The following is an 18,109-nucleotide window of genomic DNA, read 5'->3' as shown; positions in this document are numbered from 1 at the left end:
AGTCTTGCACTAGTTGAAAGCAAGATGGCTGCAATGGTGGGGTCATGTGCAATGTGCAGAAGAAGGTACACTATACAAAAGGTTTATAGAGCTGAGATTGAAGGAAGTAGAGCACAAGGCCAACATCAAAGTAGGCTAGAAGATGCATTTTTGAGGGATTTAGGAAAGCTAAATCCTCTCATGCTGACTTTGGCTGAAAGAAGACGACTTGCGAGGGACTTTTCAAAATGGAAGTCCATTCTGTGCGCCACCACGGTTACATCATAGCCCTGTGAATCTGCTATGCTGCTCCTGTGGGGAAGCTTAGACTTCAGACTGACTTGCTGCTAACTCATGTAAAACCTACAAACTGCCTTGTCTTGGGGACTTTACTTTGAGTTAACTTCCTTGAGTTAAGAACACACCTTATTTTTCCTAGTGTAGACAAGACCCAGGTGGTTGGGAGGGATCAAGACAGAAGGTCGAATGTAGAGTCTCAGCTCAATCCCTGTTCTCAGTGCTCAAAGCAGCATAGTGGTGGATATAGATCTGGTGCAGTTTACTCCCTCCTTGAAGCAGCAGGAGAACAAGAAGTGAGATTGTGACCCAGGGTTTATCTACACTGTAGTGGCTAAAGCGGCAGTGCTGCAGTTATACCACTGTAACCCTATAGCATAGGTGCATTCTACGGTGACAGAAAGCATAGGTGCCAACTTCTTCTGGCACCGGTGAGTATTCAACCACCCTCTGCTCCCGGCCCCACCCCGACTCCACCCCTGCCCTGCCCCCTCCCGCCTCCATTCCAACCCCTTCCCCAAAGTCTCCACCCCCTCCCTGCCCCTATTCGACTCATTCCCCAGATCCCCGCCTTCTTCCCTAAGTGCGCCACATTCCCACTCCTCCCCGCTCCCTCCCAGAGCTTGCTACAGCTGTTTGGCAGCAGCAAGCACTGGGAGGGAGGGAGGAGCGGAGACGGGATGGGCTGGGAGGAGGCAGAGGAGGAGGTGTGGAGGGATACGGGGCAGGGAGCTTGGCTGCCAGTGGGTGCAGAGCACCCTCTAATTTTTCCCTGTGGGTGCTCCAGCCCTGGAGCACCTACGGAGTCGGCGCCTATGAGAGAGAGCGATTTTCTAGCTCTGTATGAACTCCACCTCCCCGAGCAGTGGTAGCTAGGTCAACAGAAGCATTCTTCCATCAACCTAGCTGTGTTTCTAACCAGAGGTTAGATTGGCATAGCTGTGGTGCTCAGGGGCAAGAATTTTTCACAACCCTGAGTGCTGTAGCTATATCAGTCTGAATTTTTAATGTAAACCAGGCCCTAGAGTCACGCTCTTGTCTTATGCCATGCCTACACTAGGAACATTCTGACGATATAGGTATACTGGCAATATTATATTATACTGTCAAAGCACTCCTATTGTAGGCACAGCATATACTCATAGGCGCCAACTCATAGGCCCCCCATCAATGCCTCTCCCTCCCCACAACGCCTCCTGCCCCCCCGGTGGGCCCCACCAATCAGCGCCTCACTCTCCCTCCCAGCGCCTACCACCTGCTGCATGAGTTAACTGCAATTAATCGATGGCCCTACTTAAAGCTGCAAACAGCTGTTTCGCAGCATCAGGAGGTGCTGGGGGGAGGTGAGAAGAAGCGAGGGTGAAGCGCGCTCAAGGGAGGGGGCGGAACTGGGTGGGGAAGAGGCAGGATGGAGGCGGAGTCAGGGTGGGAAGAAGCAGGGCACGGTTGGGGCATTGGGGGAAGGGGTGGAGTGAGGGCGTGGCCAGGGGGAGCAGATTAGAAACTCAGCGCCAATGCATATACGAGCAAACCTGTCCTTTTGCTGGTAGTTTATTCTGTACACACACACACTGAGCAAAATAAGCTATACTGGCAAAAGTATAACTGCATATATGCTAGGGCCTTTGGCCAGCACGGCTGTGTCAGTCAAGGATCCCACCTCTTCACATCCGTGACCAGTGCAGCAGAATTCTGGAGTGTTGATGTGAACTAAGTCAGTGCCCAAGCAGGGCCAGCATTACACTCACTGGGGCCCCAGGGCAGAAAGCTGAAGCCCAACTGTATGGGGCTGAAGCCCAGGGGCCCTGAGCCCCGCCACCTGGGGCTGAAGCCAAAAGCTGAGCAATGTAGCTTTGCGGGAGCCCCTATGGCATGGGGCCCCAGACAACTGCCCTACTTGCTACCCCCTCACGCCAACGCTGGCTTTTATACATAGAAAACCAGTAATTGTGACACTGGTGGGCCATGGAGTTTTTATAGCACTGGGGGCAGGGAAGGTCAGAAAGAAAAAGAAGGTCAGTTAAGAAACCTGGAACTAAGTCACAATCTCCATTCCAGGCTTCTGCTGGTGCAGTGCAACAAGGCATTGACACTTATTCAGGGTAGATCATTATCTCACAATGTAGATCTTATTTATTTTAATTTATAATGATATAAAACGGCTCTCATCTACTATTCTAGGCACCTTTGACACTATTAAAAAATGCAGTCAATATAAAATCAGGAGCGAAGTTTGAGGGGGAAATTCCAGCAAAAATCCTCTCCTAATATAGCTTAGCAGGCAGGACTTTTCCTACTAAAACTCTCATCCCTCACAAAAAATGGCCCTACCACCTTCTTCAAATCCCTGGGTAAAAAGACTGGCTTTGCAGTATGCCCTAAACATCAAGAATTCTGAATTATTTCAGACCAACTGTGGAACCTTATTCAAAAATTAGTGCCCTTTATAGAGAACGGTGTACCACCAGCTGTCTGTTAACTGACGGAGACTCCCACTGTATCACCTTTGCTGACCATAACTGCAGCAGTATGGCACTGGAGAAGTGATCCCTTAAGGAGGCAGGTTTCAAGTCATTTAGGATTTTACAGGCTAAAACCAATACCTTAAATTCCACTTGAAAAAGCAATAGACAACCAGTGTAGAACACAGTGGTCACATGATCCCAGTAACATGACACTTTCTAATACCTTCTGCATCAACTCAAGTTTCAGGATTAAAGTGTGGTGCAATATAAAGCACATTACAGTAATTCAGTGTTAAGGTGACAAAGGCATGAATCAAATCCTTATCAGGTTCACAGCCAAGAGAAATGGTAGCAATGTCTTGGGCAGGAGCAGGTGAAGAAAAGCATTCCTAGTGGTGGGTGAAATTCTGTGTCCTACGTTGTGCAGGAGGTCAGACTAGATGATCATAATGGTCCCTTCTGACCTAAATATCTATGAATCTATGAATTACTATAATATGATTCTCTAACTGCAGCTAGGGATCAAGTAGTACCTTACTACTCACCCCTGAGTGCTGTTGCTATGTCAATCCAAATTTTAAGCGTAGACTAGCTTCTAGACTATACAGCCATATAGAAAACAGAAGGTGTTAAACAATAGTCTTAGTACAAATTAGATTCGCTGAACAGTTGTATACTATCAGAAAGTAGGCTAAATGTAGGGAAAATATTTTACTTCTGTTCTTGCTACAGAAACATCTTTGCTTTTCTCTTTCTCTAAAGCCTGGTCTACACACACAAGTTGTACCACGTTATTTGTTATGGTGTAGTTAAAGTGATATGATCTCCTCTAGTGTGGCCATACAGGTGTAAAGATTTCATATGGTGGTATAGATGTTCCCATACAGGAAGGGGAATAAACTATATAAGGCACTTTTACACCAGCATAACTGCATCCACATTAGGAGTTGTATTGATTACAGCAATACTGGTAAAAAACCACACCCCCACCTGAGCTAACTATACCAGTATATAACTGTGTGTAGGTATAACATTGTGCTTGACACACTTCATGGGGGATGCTAATTCTGCTTACAGAGAACCTAACCAGTTTCAGCCTTGAAGATTTGAATCAAATTCTTTTTTCCTGCTATAATATGCTTACTTACACTTCATTAAAGAGCACCTTTTCTTGATAAAATAGTTTTCATCGCCCGTCGGCATAGAGCATCTTCACCAGACGCACTACAGTGGCACAGCTGCTTCAGTGCAGTTCTGCCAATGTAGCACTTCCAGTGTAGAACTGCCCTCTGTATTACTTTTTCAGCTAGGTCAACAATACTTGTAGTTTGGAACAATGCTGCCCATTTGGATTTCTCTCCTCAGAAGCTAGAAATAGTTTCCCGTGACCTCAAGTTGCAGACAGCTACATTGTATTGTCAGATCTTGTGTACCGATTGTTTTGTTTGAGATCATTAATACTTTTTTTTTTATTTGTAGATTCAACCCCATTACAGTGTTAATTGAAAAATAAACAATTACTTTTATTCCCATTCATAGTTTATAGGGCCAGAAGCGCCCACTGTGATCCTCTGGTGTGACCTACTGTATAACACAGGCCCTAGGACAGAGGTGGGCAAACTACAGCCCGTGGGACCTTCCTCCCCGGCCCCTGAGTTCCTGGCCTGGGAGGCTCGCCCCCGGCCCCTCCCCTACTGTTGCCCCTCTCTCGCAGCCTCAGCTCACTGCACCGCCAGTGCAATGCTCTGGGCTACGAGCTCCTGGGGCAGCACAGCTTCAGAGCCAAGGCCTGACCCGGTGCTCTGTGCTGCGTGGTGTGGCTGCCTGTCCTGGGGCAGCTGCGCCACCAGCCACCGGTGCTCCAGGCAGCACGGTAAAGGGGCGGGGGGGAGCGTTGGCTAGAGGGCAGGGGAGTTTGGGGCGTGATCAGGGGTCGGGGGTGTGGATAGGGTTCAGGGTGGTCAGGGAGCAGGGGTCCCAGGAGGGCAGTCAGGAAGGAGAGGCAGGGTTGGATGCGGCAGTGGGGGGCAGTCAGGGGAGGGGGTTCCGGGGGCGGTCAGGGGACAGGTAGCGGGGATGTGTGGATGGGGCAGGGGTCCCGGGGCAGTCAGGAAGGAGAAGGGGGTTGGATGGGGCGGCAGTAGGTAGTTAGGGGCGGGGGGGTTGGGGGGCAGTCAGGGAGAAGGGGTGGTAGGATGGGGCAGGGGTCCTGGGGAGCAGTCAGAAAGGAGAGGGGAGGTTGGATGGGGCAGGGGGCCCGGGGTTGGTCAGGGGACAGAGAGCGGTGGGGTAGATGGGGCAGGGGTCGCCGGGGGGCCATCAGGGGGCAAGAAGCCGGGGGGGGTGGGTGGATAGGAGGCGGGGGCACAGCCTTCCCTAACCAACCCTCAATACAATTTCAGAAATCCAATGCGGCCCTCAGGCCAAAAAGTTTGCCCGCCCCTGCCCTCGGACTTCCCTGAATTAATTCCTGTTTGAATTAGAGTGGGTTTCTTAGAAAAACATCCAATCTTGATTCAAAAATTTCCAGTGATGGAGAATTCACCATAGGCCTTGGTAAGTTGTTTCAGTGGTTAATTAACCACTGTTATGCTTCTTTCTAATCTGAATTTGTCTAGCTTCAACTTCCAGCCATTGGATCGTGTTATGCCTTTGTCTGGTAGATTAAATAGCCCTCTATTATCAAATTTTGCTCTAGGTAGGTACTTATACACTGTGATCAAATCACCCCTTAACCGTTTTGGTGAGCTAAATAGATTGAGCTCCTTTTTTTTCCAATTCTTTAATCATTCTCTTAACTCTTCTCCAAACCATCTCGAATTTTTCAACATCCTTCTTAAATTTTGGATTCCAGACTGGACAAGGTATTGCAGTAGTGGTTGCACAAGTGCCAAATACAGAGGTAATGTAATATAATCTTTCTACTCCTGCTCTTGATATTTCCTGTTTATACATCCAAGTATTGCATTAGCCCTTTTGGCTGGAGCGTAATAGTATTGTAATCATATTCAGCTGATTATCCATAATAACTCACAAATCTTCTTCCGAGTCACTATTTCCCAGGAGAGAGTCCCCCTTTCTGTAAGTATGGCCTACATTCTTTTTTCCTAGATATATAATTTTACATTTGGCTTTATTGAAACATATATTTTTAGCCTGCACCCAGCTTGGCAAGTGACCCAGATTGCTCTATCAGTGAACTTCATTATTTGTCATGCCTCCAGTCTTTGTGTCATCTACAAGTTTTATCGGTAATTATTTTGTGTTTTCTTCAAGCTCAATGTTAAATAGCATATGGCCAGAATTTGCTTTGTTTGGGACTCCACTAGAAACACACCCACTTGATGACAGTTCCCTATTTACCATTACATTTTGAGACCTATTGGTTAAGCAGTTTTAATCAATTTAATGTGTATCATGTTGATTTTATATCATTTTAGTTTGTTAATCAAATTGTTGTGTAGTACCAAGTCAAATACCTGACAGAAGTCTAAGTATATTACATCAACCTGGTAGCAGTGCTGCCTACGCCATCTGGCTTCTCATTTAGGTGAAGTTCTACTGATGAAGGCATCTCTTCAAGATAGTTAAGTCCAAAGCAGACTGCAAAGAATTACACAGGGATCTCACAAAACTGGGTGACTGGGCAACAAAATGGCAGATGAAATTCAGTGTTGATAAATGCAGAGTAATGCACATTGGAAAGCATAATCCCAATTAGACATACAAAATTATGTGGTCTAAATTACCTGTTACCATTCAAGAAAGAGATTGCGGAGTCACTGTGGATAGTTCTCTGAAAACATCCGCTCAGTGTGTAGCAACAGTCAAAAAAGCCAACAGAATGTTAGGAACCATTAGGAAAGAAATAGATAATAAAACAATAAATATCATAATGCCACTATATAAATCCGTGGTATGCCCACACCTTGAATACTGCATGCAGTACTGGTAGCCCCACCTCAGAAAAGATATATTAGAAAAGGAAAAGATACAGAAGGACTACGAAAATGAATTAGGGGTATGGAACAGCTTCCATATGAGAGGAGATTAAAAAGACTGGGACGGTTCATCTTTGAAAAAACAAAGGGGGATTATGACAGAGGTCTGTAAAATCATGAATGATGTAGAGAAAGTGAATAAGGAAGTGTTATTTACCTCTTCATATAACACAAGAACCAGGGGTCACACGATGAAATTAATAGTTAAATCAACAAAAGGAAGTACTTCTTCACACAATGCACAGTCAACCTGTGGCACTCATTGCCATGGGATGTTGTGAAGGCCAAAAGTATAACTGGGTTCAAAAAAGAATTAGATAAGTTAATGGAGAATAGGTCCATTAGTGGCTATTAGCCAAAATGGTAAGGATGCAACCCCATGCTCTGGATGCCCCTAAACCTCTGACTGCCAAATGCTGAAGCTGGATAACAGGGGATGGAAAACTCAGTAATTGCCCTGTTCTGTTCATTCATTCCGAGGCATCAGGCACTGGCCACTGTCAGTAGACTGGGTAATGGGCTAGATGGACCATTGATCTGACTAATATGGCCATTCTGATGTTCAGTCAGTATTTATCTGTTTGCTCAACAAATGTTTATGTTCATCACCACAGAAAACAATATATTATTTAAATTAGTCTGAATAACTTTATTTTGATATTTTTGTATTTTTGATCTTTAATTTTTCTATGTAACTTCTATTTTTTTAATAAATGAAACATGTTTGCTATAATTGACATACATTTTTTAGGGTCAGCTTGTGTCTTCTGTCTTGCCTAGACTAGGAAAAAAGGTTCTGCTTACGTTATAAACTGACCTATTAAATAGAGGTAAAGGTGTTAACCTGGGTCTACACTTGTATTAAATTGGGTTTTTCAATCATGTTGAGTTAGCTTGATTGACTAAAGTATCATTTTTCCTAGCAGAGACAAGAACTAAATACAGAAAGGCCTGATCCAATTCCCATTAAAATAGATTCCTGTGGTTTAATTGGGAGTTTGAATGGTCTCTAACCTGTTTACAGAACATGTATTTTTCTAGTAATTGTCTTATTTTATATTATAAGCCAAATTCTGACATTCCATCGCAGCTGTACATACTTACATACCAAAGAAGAAACTGCAGCGAGAAGTTGGAGCAGAAGGTAGAAGTTAATTTTCCTCCACAGTGAATATTGCAAAGGGATTGTTATAAAGTGTAGGTGATGGCATATAATCTACAGGTTTATGTACATATACTTGTTGCTACCTCGATCAGGCCATAGCCCTGATACACTTCCCTATGCAAATTATTTTTACGCTTAGCAGGTACAGAATGAATAAGGTGGCTGTGAATAAGGATGGACTCAATCAGAATATAGTTGCAATCAGTGTTGCTTTTGTATCTATTAGTTTTCCCATTTGGATGCCTCTTTCCATAAACCAGCCAGAATTTGTTTCTGTGATTTTAGTTTTCCTTAAAAAATTAAAGAAAATACACCATGCCTAGGAAATTACACACCAAAAACCTACATTAAAAGAAAGTTATTTTGGTTGCAAAGTTTGGTTTGCAAAACTAGGAAGTTAGGAAATGCCAGCGCTAGCATCTCCTGTACAGCCTAATTTGACACCTTATGCATATACCCTTTATGATACAGTTTTTAATGACATGATTACATGCTTTTTCTACATGATCCCTGCCTCATTCAGTACAGAGGTTTGATGGACAAAGGGGAAGAATTAAGATTGCAAGGGTAAGTGAATCTGGCATTACTAACTTTTGACTTGCACGCAAATTTTCTTTTAATGTAGTATTTTTATATGTAATGTATAAACAGATTGTATCTCATTTTAGTGACACCCTTACACTCAAGTGTTATGTGGAAGCCAATAGGTAATGCTGCCTCAGAAATGCTGCAAATTAAACTTGTATGAATTAGTGTAAAGTCTCTATTGGTCTTTGCGGTCCTCAGCCTATTTTTAGAATGAGCCAGGACCTTTTGTTTAGGATTGGACTAGTAGCTCAACAGTAATGGCCTTTTATATATGAAGATATCATATATGCATGATTCCTATGCCTTGTTCTTAGTGCCTTTGCATGAGACTGCAATATCTTTGGTTTTTGCAGACATTGTTTTAACTCTTAAGAGGAGTGGGAGCAGGTAGCGATGAAGCTGTTTCACAAGAACGGCCATACTGGGTCAGACCAAAGGTCCATGAAGCCAAGTATCCTGTCCTCTGACACTGGCCAATGGTAGGTGCCCCAAAGGGAATGAACAGATAGGTTATCATCAAGTGATCAATGCCCTGTCACCCAAGCCCAACTTCTGGCAAACATAGGCTAGGGACACCATTCCTGCCCACCCTGACTAATAGCTATTGATGGACCTATCTTCCATGAATCTATCTAACTCCCTTTTGAACCCCATTATAGTATTGGCCTTCACAACACCCTCGAGCAAGGAGTTCCAGAGGTTGACAGTGCATTGCATGAAAAAATACTTTGTGTTTGTTTTAAACCTGCTACCTATTTATTTCATTTGGTGGCCCCTTGTTCTTGTTTTATGAGGAGTAAATAGCACTTCCTTATTTACTTTGTCATGTCACCATTTGCCAAATAAAAATGCACCCTTGCAAAATTCCAATCCATTCTCTCTTGTCTGTGTCCTCCGTGAAGGACCTCTGATCCAGAGACTGCACCTCGTTGCCCCTCGCTCCAGCTCTTCAGGATTCTAGCAACGCTCCTCATTGTGTAGTTCTAGTTTATGCAGGCTCTTATGCTATACCTATTCCTTTTAGTAATGAAACTGCTGTCTGAAAGCAAGTCAGTGAGAGACAGCTGCTCCCACTATATTGTGTGGAAAGTAGACCCTTATACTGTAATAGATCTAAAAACATGGTTTGTTAAAAGGTAGAAAAGCCTCCTTGTTCCGCTTCCTGCGGTACAACAAGGAGTAGGGAGGGAGTAGACACTGAATGACAGGAGCGTCTGTTCAGTGGTCTGGCCGTAAGGAAAGGAACATTGCATGGGCTTCCTGTGACTCAAGTACCTTTACAACCACCGAATACAGGTGCAGTAATGCCCACAAGCCCTCCCCCGACAACACTTATACAATTGCCGCGAGGCGACAGTGCAGAGCGCGCAGTGTCCGATCCGACTGCAGAGGGCTAGATTCGCCGTAGCACGCAGCGCAACACGTCACTTCTCGGAACCAAGTGACCGCTTGCAGGCAGACACTACCACTCCCAGCATGCAGTGCTTCGGGGAGGGGGACCACCATTCCCAGCACCCCTTGCTTCGTGGGACGTAAGCGACCTGGTGTTCGACTCCGGAACGCTCACGGCCGACGCGTGCGCCGTCTGCGCGCCTATGTGACGTCAATTAAAGTATCACCCTGCCCCCGAGTTCCCGAAATTTAAAATAAGTCCCATGCTGCACCACGAGCCGCGCGGCTGTCCGTTGATTGGCTGCGGAGGCGCTGGCGCGCGGTTCAAAGTTGTCGAGGGGAAGGGGCGCCCTTGGCTAGGCGCGTAGTGACGGGAAGCGGCCGGAGCAGCTCGGCGGGTGGCGACGGTGGGCCAGGGTGAGTGCCTGCGCGCTAATCGCGGGTGGGGGGGCTCCGGGCCGGCCGGTTCCCCCTTTCCCAGAAACCCCTCCTGAGCTCGGGGCTCCTTTGCTGAGCGATGCTCCCTCTCCGGGGCCGGCTGCCGCTGTGCTCAGCGCCGGGTCCCCTGTGTGAGCGGGACACGGCGCCGCTCGGTGCCCGCGGGGGGGGATGATGCTCCCCCGCCCGGGCTGTCGGGGCAGGGCTGTAGAGCGCTCGGGGGCCTGGCAGGGGCGGGCTGGGGCGCTGTCTGTTGTCCCGTCCGCGCACCGGGGAGCAGCCAGTCTGTACTCACCGCTTCCTTCTCCTCCGCAGGCTCCCCGCGCCCAGAGACCATGGCGACGGCGGCCGTGAGCTCCCAGGGCGGCGCTAAGAAAGAGGAGAAAGGCAAGAATATCCAGGTGGTTCTGAGATGCAGGTAAGCGGGTCCGGTGGCCCCGTGACCGCTCCTCCTGGGCGGTGGGTGCTTCTCTGTTACAGCCACGGGCAAATGACGAGTGCTGGACGGCATCCAGACGGGCCTGGTGAGGAGGCTGCCAAAGATTCCTGTGGTCAGAACTGTGTAAAGCATTAGAAGGGACGATTTAATGGTGAGGTAGTTATAGCTATGGGGACATTTTAACTAAAGCCCCTATATTTAAGTACTTTCTCAGAAGTTCAAATCTGGGACATCTCCTTGGCCCAGGCGTGATATGTTTGCAAAGCATGGTGAGCATCAGACTTGCAAATGCATATCTTACCAAATTATCAAAAAGAAAAGGAGGACTTGTGGCAACTTAGAGGCTAATAAATTTATTTGAGCATAAGCTTTCCAGGGCTACAGCTCACTTCATGGAAGCTTATACTCAAATAAATTTGTTAGTCTCTAAGGTGCCACGAGTCCTCCTTTTCTTTTGGGAATACAGACTAACAGGGCTGCTACTCTGAAACTTACCAAATTATGTTTCTCCCTTCAAAGAAAATAAATGCCTGAACTATGTTAAAGTAAGACTAATTGGACAACTTAACATTAGCCTAACAGTTAGTTCCCTTATATGACAGCATTGTAGTACAGTTTTTTTTAAACTCTCCTTTCTTGTAGTTTTCCTCTCTTCTTTGAGAGCCCTCTCCAGGAGGGGTTCAGGAGACAGAAAGTCTTTGTGGATGGGAACCCCACCCTGTTTCATTGTCAAGATGTAGATTTTTCCGCCCTTAACCTCTTTCCTGCCAAAGAATGGCCACTTAACCAGGTGATGGCCCATTTGCTAGCCTTTTGTCTCTGGAGAACCAGTTTGTGACTGCTCTCCAGATTTGGAATATGTCTTAAGCCTTATCTACACTACACAGTTTTGTCAACAAATGTCCGCTTTTGTCAACAAAACTGTGGAGGTGTACACACTGAAATGCTCCTCCACATGGTGTAACTACCTTGCTATGCCGACATAATAAAACCACCTCAACAAGAGGTGTAGGGTTTATGTCAGTATAGTTAGGCTGACGCAATGTCTGTAGACCCTGTGTTACATTGGTGGTTAGCTGTCAACTCCACTGGGAACCAGGTCTAGAGGCCTGGTTGTCTTCCACCAGTGCTCTGGGCTGGGAATGGTGGGTGTCTTGTCAATTTCCCAGCTCTGGAGCTGGGAAATTGACACAGCTGCCTGGCTCCCAGCAAGGAGCAGGTAGGGGGTGCCCAAGAAGCGGGGACAGCTGGACCCCACTCCCTGGGTGTAATTTTTTTTTTAACCCATTTACTCTTTTGGACTTCATGACGTCACCTGGCAACAAGTTCCACAGGTTGTGCATTGTGTGAAGAAGTATTTCCTTAGGTTTGTTTTACACCTGCTGCCTATTAATTTCATTGGGTGACCCTGGTTCTTGTGTTATGTGAAGAGGTAAAAAACACTTCACTTTCTCCACACCATTCATGATTTTATAGTCTCTATTGTCATCCCCCTCAGTCATATCTTTTCCAAGCTGAACAGTCAGTCTCTTTAACCTCTCCTCATACGGAAGCTGTTCCATACCCCTATTAATTTTTGTTGCCCTTCTCCAATTCTAGTATATCTTTTTTGAGATTGGGCCACCAGAAATGCATGCAGTATTCAAGGTCTGGGCATACCATGGATTTATGTAGTGGCATTGATATTTTTTTATTATTATGATTATCATCATCTATCCCTTTCCTAATGGTTCCTAACATTCTGTTAGCTTTTTTGACTGCCGCTGCACATTGAGTGGATGTCTTCACAGAACTATCCAAGATAACTCCAAGATCTCTTTCTTGAGTAGTGTCCCCGTGCCTCTGTGGGTCACAGCTGAGAATACCAGATGCAGGACAAAGTGCTGAAAAATAGCGCAGGCTCACCCCAAACTGGTGGTTATTCTACCATTGGCTATACCAAGCCAGTAACAAAAGTTAAGTTCTGTCCTAAGTTCTCTCTAAGCTGTGCAACCGCTCAGCAGCCTATTAAGCACCATGCAGGCGCTCAGGGCTGCAGCGGGAGAGATTCCTCTCCCCTAGCCCCAGTCCTGCTGTGAGAGAGCTTGGGGGTGTCCTCTCTCCCCATCATAGCCCCAGGGCAGCCTGCCCAAACCCCTTATCCCCGGCCCCACCTCAGAGCCTGCATCCCCATCCGGAGTGTCCCCCCTCCCTCCTGGCACCCTAACTCTCTGCCTCAGCCCTGAGCTCCCCAGCTCCACCCCGGAGCCTGCACCCCAACCCTCTCCCCAGACCTTAGCCCCCTCCCACACTGCGAACCCCTCAGCCCCACCCCCCCACATGAATTTTGTTATGTGCAGCAATATGGAGGTAATGTGAGACAAAGTTCATTCTGCACGTCTCACTACACTGATTCACATGATGTCAAAGATGCAGTTTCCTTAGGCATTCCAGCACTTATTTCCTCATGCAGACACTAGGCTTTATGATGAGTGGTTATTGAAAACCAATTTAATCGAACAAAGGGTCCTTCTGATCTCAAGAGATCAGCCACATAGCCAGGTCAGTATATAACTCAGATCTTGTCTAATAATTGCTCTGTTGTCAATAGTCTAGTAACTACTCCTGGGGGAATTCTGCACGTGCACAGAATTCATTTCCCCTGCAGATTTCCTCCTTCCTTCTCCTCAATGCACCTGGCATTGGCCACTGTTGGCAGACAGGATACTGGGCTGGGTGAACCTTTGGTCTGACCCAGTATGGCCATTCTTATGTAGGGGTCAGTAACCTGCAGCACACAAGCTGATTTTTAGTGGCATTCTGCTACCAGTCAGGGTCCTGGCCACCGGCTCGGGGTTCCATCCATCCAGCCCACAGTGGGATGAGCGGGGTGGCGGCCAGGACCGCTCAGCCTACTGCTAATCTGGGGTTCTGTTGGGGGTGGAGGGTGGGCTTGTAAATGTAAAATTTATTACTGGCACATGAAACCTTAAATTAATAAAGACTTAGCACGCCACTTCTCAATGGTTGCCAACCCCTGTTCTTGTGTATTCTTATGTTCTTAGTACAGCCTACTCTGTTATTTCTATGTCTTTCGTACCCTGGTATTACTGTGTCCCATTGATTATTGTTATTCCACCAAGTTTCTGTGATGCCTATTATATCTATATTCTCATTTAAGACCAGGCACTCCAGGTTGCCCATCTTAACATTTAGATTTCTCGAATTTGTGTACAAATGATTGTAAAAATTCTCAGTATTTAGTTTTGTCTTTGTGGTGACTGAATGGGACTCTTTCGTTTGACTGTTTCTTTTTCAGTTCCCAGTGGCACTTTATCACCTTCTATCCTCTTCTCTTGGGAAATAGAGTATCCCTTTTAATAAATCCTCCACTAAGGGATGTCTCAGTCTGAACTGTGTTCCTCTGCACCTCTCTGCTTTCCCCATCCCTCAGTTTAAAAATTCCTCTGACCTCTTTATTTTTACATGCCAACAGTCTGCCAACATTTTGGTTTAGATGGAGCTCCTCCTTTCCCAAAAAGTTCTCTAGTTCCTAATCACCTATATCCCTCCTCCCAAACCATTATCTCTCCCATGTGTTGAGACCCTGCAGTTCTGCCTGTCTTAACTGGCCCTGCATACAGAAGTGGAAGCATTTCAGAGAATGTTCCCATGGAGGCCGTGGACCTCAACCTTTTAACTAGCATCTTAAATTTGGCCACTCAGACCTCTCTCCCACCATTTGCTATGTCTCTGGTACCTACATGTACCATGACCACTGGCTCCTCCCCAGCATTGCACATACATCTATCTAGATGTCTTGAGAGGTTTCCAACCTTTGCACCTGACTAGCAATTCACCATGTGTTTTTTTTGGTCTTCACAAACCCAGCTATTTATGTTTCTAATAATTTAATCCTCCATTACTATTGCCGGTCTCTTCCTAATAAATGGGGTTCCCTCTCGTCACTGCAAGAGGATACCATGACATCTGGAAGGAAGGTCCCAACTATGGGATTGTTTCCCTTTGCTCCAGCTTGATGTTTGACTTCCCTGAGATGTTCATTCTCCAACAGCACCAAGGCTTTCACACCAGGGGTGGGACTGCTCTACTGTGTCCCTGAAAGTCTCATCTATGTACCTCTAGCTCCCTTAGCTCCTCCAGTTCAGCTATTCTGGTCTCAAGAGCCCGTACTCTGTCTCTGAGGGGCATGAGTTTCTTGCTCCAAAGGAATACATATGCCACCTGCCCACAAGACAGCTAATCTTACATGCTGCATTCAGTGCAAAAACTGGATAGCCCCCACTCTGCTGCTGGACTTCTGCCTGCATTATTTTTACTCTTGCAGGGGTTTGGTTTTGTTAATTGTTTTTGGGGGGCATTATTGGCCTAAAGTCAGAGTCTGTCTGTTAGGTGTACATGGCTCTCATGCTGTCTCTCATGCTCCCACTCAAAACTACCATGTTTGCTGCTGCTGTTCGTTAGCTTCTCTGGTTGCTTAGGAGCTGGTTTTTAAACTACTGTTCTCCCTGAATTAGCCATGCCCCCTTGTCAAGGGACTAGGGATCCAAGGATAGGAGGCTAGAACCTCATTAGTAAACTCTCAGTCTAGCTAGCAGGCTGCTTGGCTCAGCACTCAGCCCCCAAAAGAGACCACACTGTAAACTTCAAATAAGCAGGCACACAGCAAGCACTCACACAACAAACAGACAAAAATTCTGTTCTGCCTTCTTCTCGCTAAACATCAGTATATATTTTAGTTGCAAATATGCGTTACCTGGACTCCATAAGTATAGTATCAGGGTATTCCCACAGTTCTGGACATCCCTGTAACAAACTAGTCCCTTGGACTGAACTCCATTCCAGGACTCTCTAGTAGCTTCTGTCCTTTGAAGACAGCAACTCATTAAATGACAAATCCTATTTCTATCAAACTTCCCCAAAATCCCTTAAACTTCTTCTCTCCACCCTGCCCTTTAATATCTGGAAAGCTCTTTTGCTTTAAAAACAACATACACACACACACAGAGTTAAGTGCTTGTGAGTAGGTCTTCATAATGGAAATAATGTATCAGCATTAAAATGGTTCTGGTGATATCTACTGCTCTATTCTATAAGCATTGTAAATTTACATGGTGCCTTAAATTGGGTAAGATATTCTTTGCCTCAAAGGCCATCAACGTGGGATGAAGTTGAGTCCCTCTTTTCTCAATTGTATGCAAGCAATCAGTCCAATGAGAAACTTAATCCATCCCCCATATCAAACCAACTTTAGTAGAAGTTTAGCTACTGTATAACCATGTTGGACAGCTTCTTCCATTGCCTTTTTAGCTAACCTAATTATTTCCTGGTCTTTGCTCTCGGTGAAGGGCTGTTCACAAGGTTAATAAAAATGCGTACTTTAGGGTATAACCTGTTAAAGAAGAAATCCTTTCCCTCACAGCTCCATGTCAGAACACTATACATTTGGGCACGTGCTTTGTAGGAGGTTGGGCTTTTTCTTCAAACTCTGGATGATGGCCACTGTTGAGAAGTCACAATGACTGACTAGATGTATTGCTAGGGATCCATGGTGGATCACGCTACATTCAGGATTTTCTTATAAAGGTGTTTACAATAAGAATTATGCAGTATATTTAACCCTTAGTGAAACATAATTTGGCATATTGTTAGATAAACTGACAAGTCTAAATAAAACTGCACTTTTTAGTTCACATTCGTTGTTGTATGTGTGTCTCCTGTGTTCTAGAGGCAATAAACTTGTTGAAAATGCATGCACAAACAGCAGAATAGCTGCAAACATGCCAAATATCCATCAAATGCACTCTTTAGTGGTTTGAAGATAAATGGAGGAAACTTCCCCTAGATTAAGCAAATACATTTTGTGGTTTATACTGCATAAGCACTATGCTGCTTTTGGATTTTTAAACCAAAATACAAGCACCACTTAGCCAAACCTGATTCATATCCTTGCCGATGAGAGAAATGTATTCTTAAATCTTGTCTTTTAGGCCCTTTAATGTGTCGGAGCGCAAAGCAAACTCCCATGCTGTTGTAGATTGTGACCATGCAAGAAAGGAAGTTAGCGTCCGTACTGGAGGAGTAACTGATAAAACAGCAAGGAAGACTTACACGTTTGATATGGTAACTGTTCTTTGAGTCACTGATTTCTAGATTTCTAAATAATCAGTCATGGAATTGAAATATGTGCTAACCTCAGCTGGTGAAACACATCAGAGTGTAGCTAAATGTGATCTACTGACTTTGCCTCAACAGGTCTTCGGAGCTCAAGCAAAACAAATTGAGGTGTACCGGAATGTTGTCTGTCCTATTTTGGATGAAGTTATTATGGGATACAACTGTACCGTGTTTGCGTAAGTGCCCCAAACTACTTTCTTAACATGTAACTTCAGTTTCAAGTATATACTTTTAATCTTCAAATTCTGCCACACAGTTATGGCCAAACTGGTACAGGAAAAACCTTCACAATGGAAGGGGAGAGATCACCTAATGAAGAATATACATGGGAAGAGGTAAATCTGACCTCCTATTAAAACCTCGTTAGCTGAATTGTAATTCAATGCAAGTATATTGTAGAAGACTTAGCTGTAGCTAATGAAAATTTGGTTGGAATTGGTCTTTTGCAAGTACTCTAAAGCTCTCATTTCACACTCACCTACTCTAACATTAAGAGTTTACCATTAACCATCTTTTTTTTAAATTATAAATATTCTCTTCGATAAACCTGATTTTGTTTCAAACCTATCTGCAAGCTCTGAAAATTATCCTATGAAAAATGGTCTATTTGTGTCAGACTCTAATCTTTAAAACAAGTTATGTTGATTTCCCTAAACTTAATTCTCCTCTTTATTCCCACCGTCCCTTTGGTCTTTTCTTGGCACTGGTATTTAATAAACTCATCTGTGCTTTAATTATAGGATCCACTTGCTGGTATAATCCCCCGTACACTGCATCAAATATTTGAAAAACTTTCAGACAATGGTACGGAATTTTCTGTGAAAGTCTCCCTGTTGGAAATCTACAACGAGGAGCTTTTTGATCTTTTGAATCCGTCCCCTGATGTAGGGGAGAGACTGCAAATGTTTGATGATCCCCGTAACAAGGTACAAATCTGAATTCTAAAACTTAAGTGGGGCTCTTGGAATGACTAAATAAAGATGTGTAACATAAAATCCCGTCTTGACAGAGGGGTGTGATTATCAAAGGATTGGAAGAAATAACTGTGCACAACAAGGATGAAGTGTATCAGATTTTGGAAAGAGGAGCAGCGAAAAGAACAACTGCAGCTACTTACATGAATGCATACTCTAGGTACAAAACTTTCCTCTTATAAGATTTAATATTT

General features: G+C 44.9%; 2 protein-coding genes across 5 annotated transcripts in view; one reads left to right on the top strand and one right to left on the bottom strand.

The window, feature by feature from the left end:
• IDE (insulin degrading enzyme) overlaps nucleotides 1–18,109 on the bottom strand; it is a 183,250-nt gene that overhangs the window by 104,979 nt on the left and 60,162 nt on the right. The gene's annotated exons all lie outside the window — the stretch shown is intronic.
• KIF11 (kinesin family member 11) overlaps nucleotides 7,459–18,109 on the top strand; it is a 30,408-nt gene continuing 19,757 nt past the window's right edge. The window contains exons 1-8 of one of the 4 annotated variants that reach the window (XM_073353889.1): nucleotides 7,459–7,939; nucleotides 8,849–8,974; nucleotides 10,641–10,743; nucleotides 16,755–16,887; nucleotides 17,020–17,117; nucleotides 17,198–17,276; nucleotides 17,682–17,867; nucleotides 17,951–18,075. In XM_073353889.1, coding sequence (XP_073209990.1) covers nucleotides 10,661–10,743; nucleotides 16,755–16,887; nucleotides 17,020–17,117; nucleotides 17,198–17,276; nucleotides 17,682–17,867; nucleotides 17,951–18,075 — 704 coding nt within the window. In that variant the 5' untranslated portion in view covers nucleotides 7,459–7,939; nucleotides 8,849–8,974; nucleotides 10,641–10,660. Of the gene's footprint in view, nucleotides 8,475–8,848; nucleotides 8,975–9,255; nucleotides 10,305–10,640; nucleotides 10,744–16,754; nucleotides 16,888–17,019; nucleotides 17,118–17,197; nucleotides 17,277–17,681; nucleotides 17,868–17,950; nucleotides 18,076–18,109 lie in introns of those variants that run through there. The other 3 variants (XM_073353888.1, XM_073353887.1, XM_073353890.1) reach the window with 3 other exon arrangements.

This window comes from Lepidochelys kempii, chromosome 7 (genome assembly GCF_965140265.1).
Source record: "Lepidochelys kempii isolate rLepKem1 chromosome 7, rLepKem1.hap2, whole genome shotgun sequence".
In the NCBI taxonomy this organism is placed as follows: domain Eukaryota; kingdom Metazoa; phylum Chordata; order Testudines; family Cheloniidae; genus Lepidochelys; species Lepidochelys kempii.
This window is presented reverse-complemented; position numbering and strand designations above follow the sequence as displayed.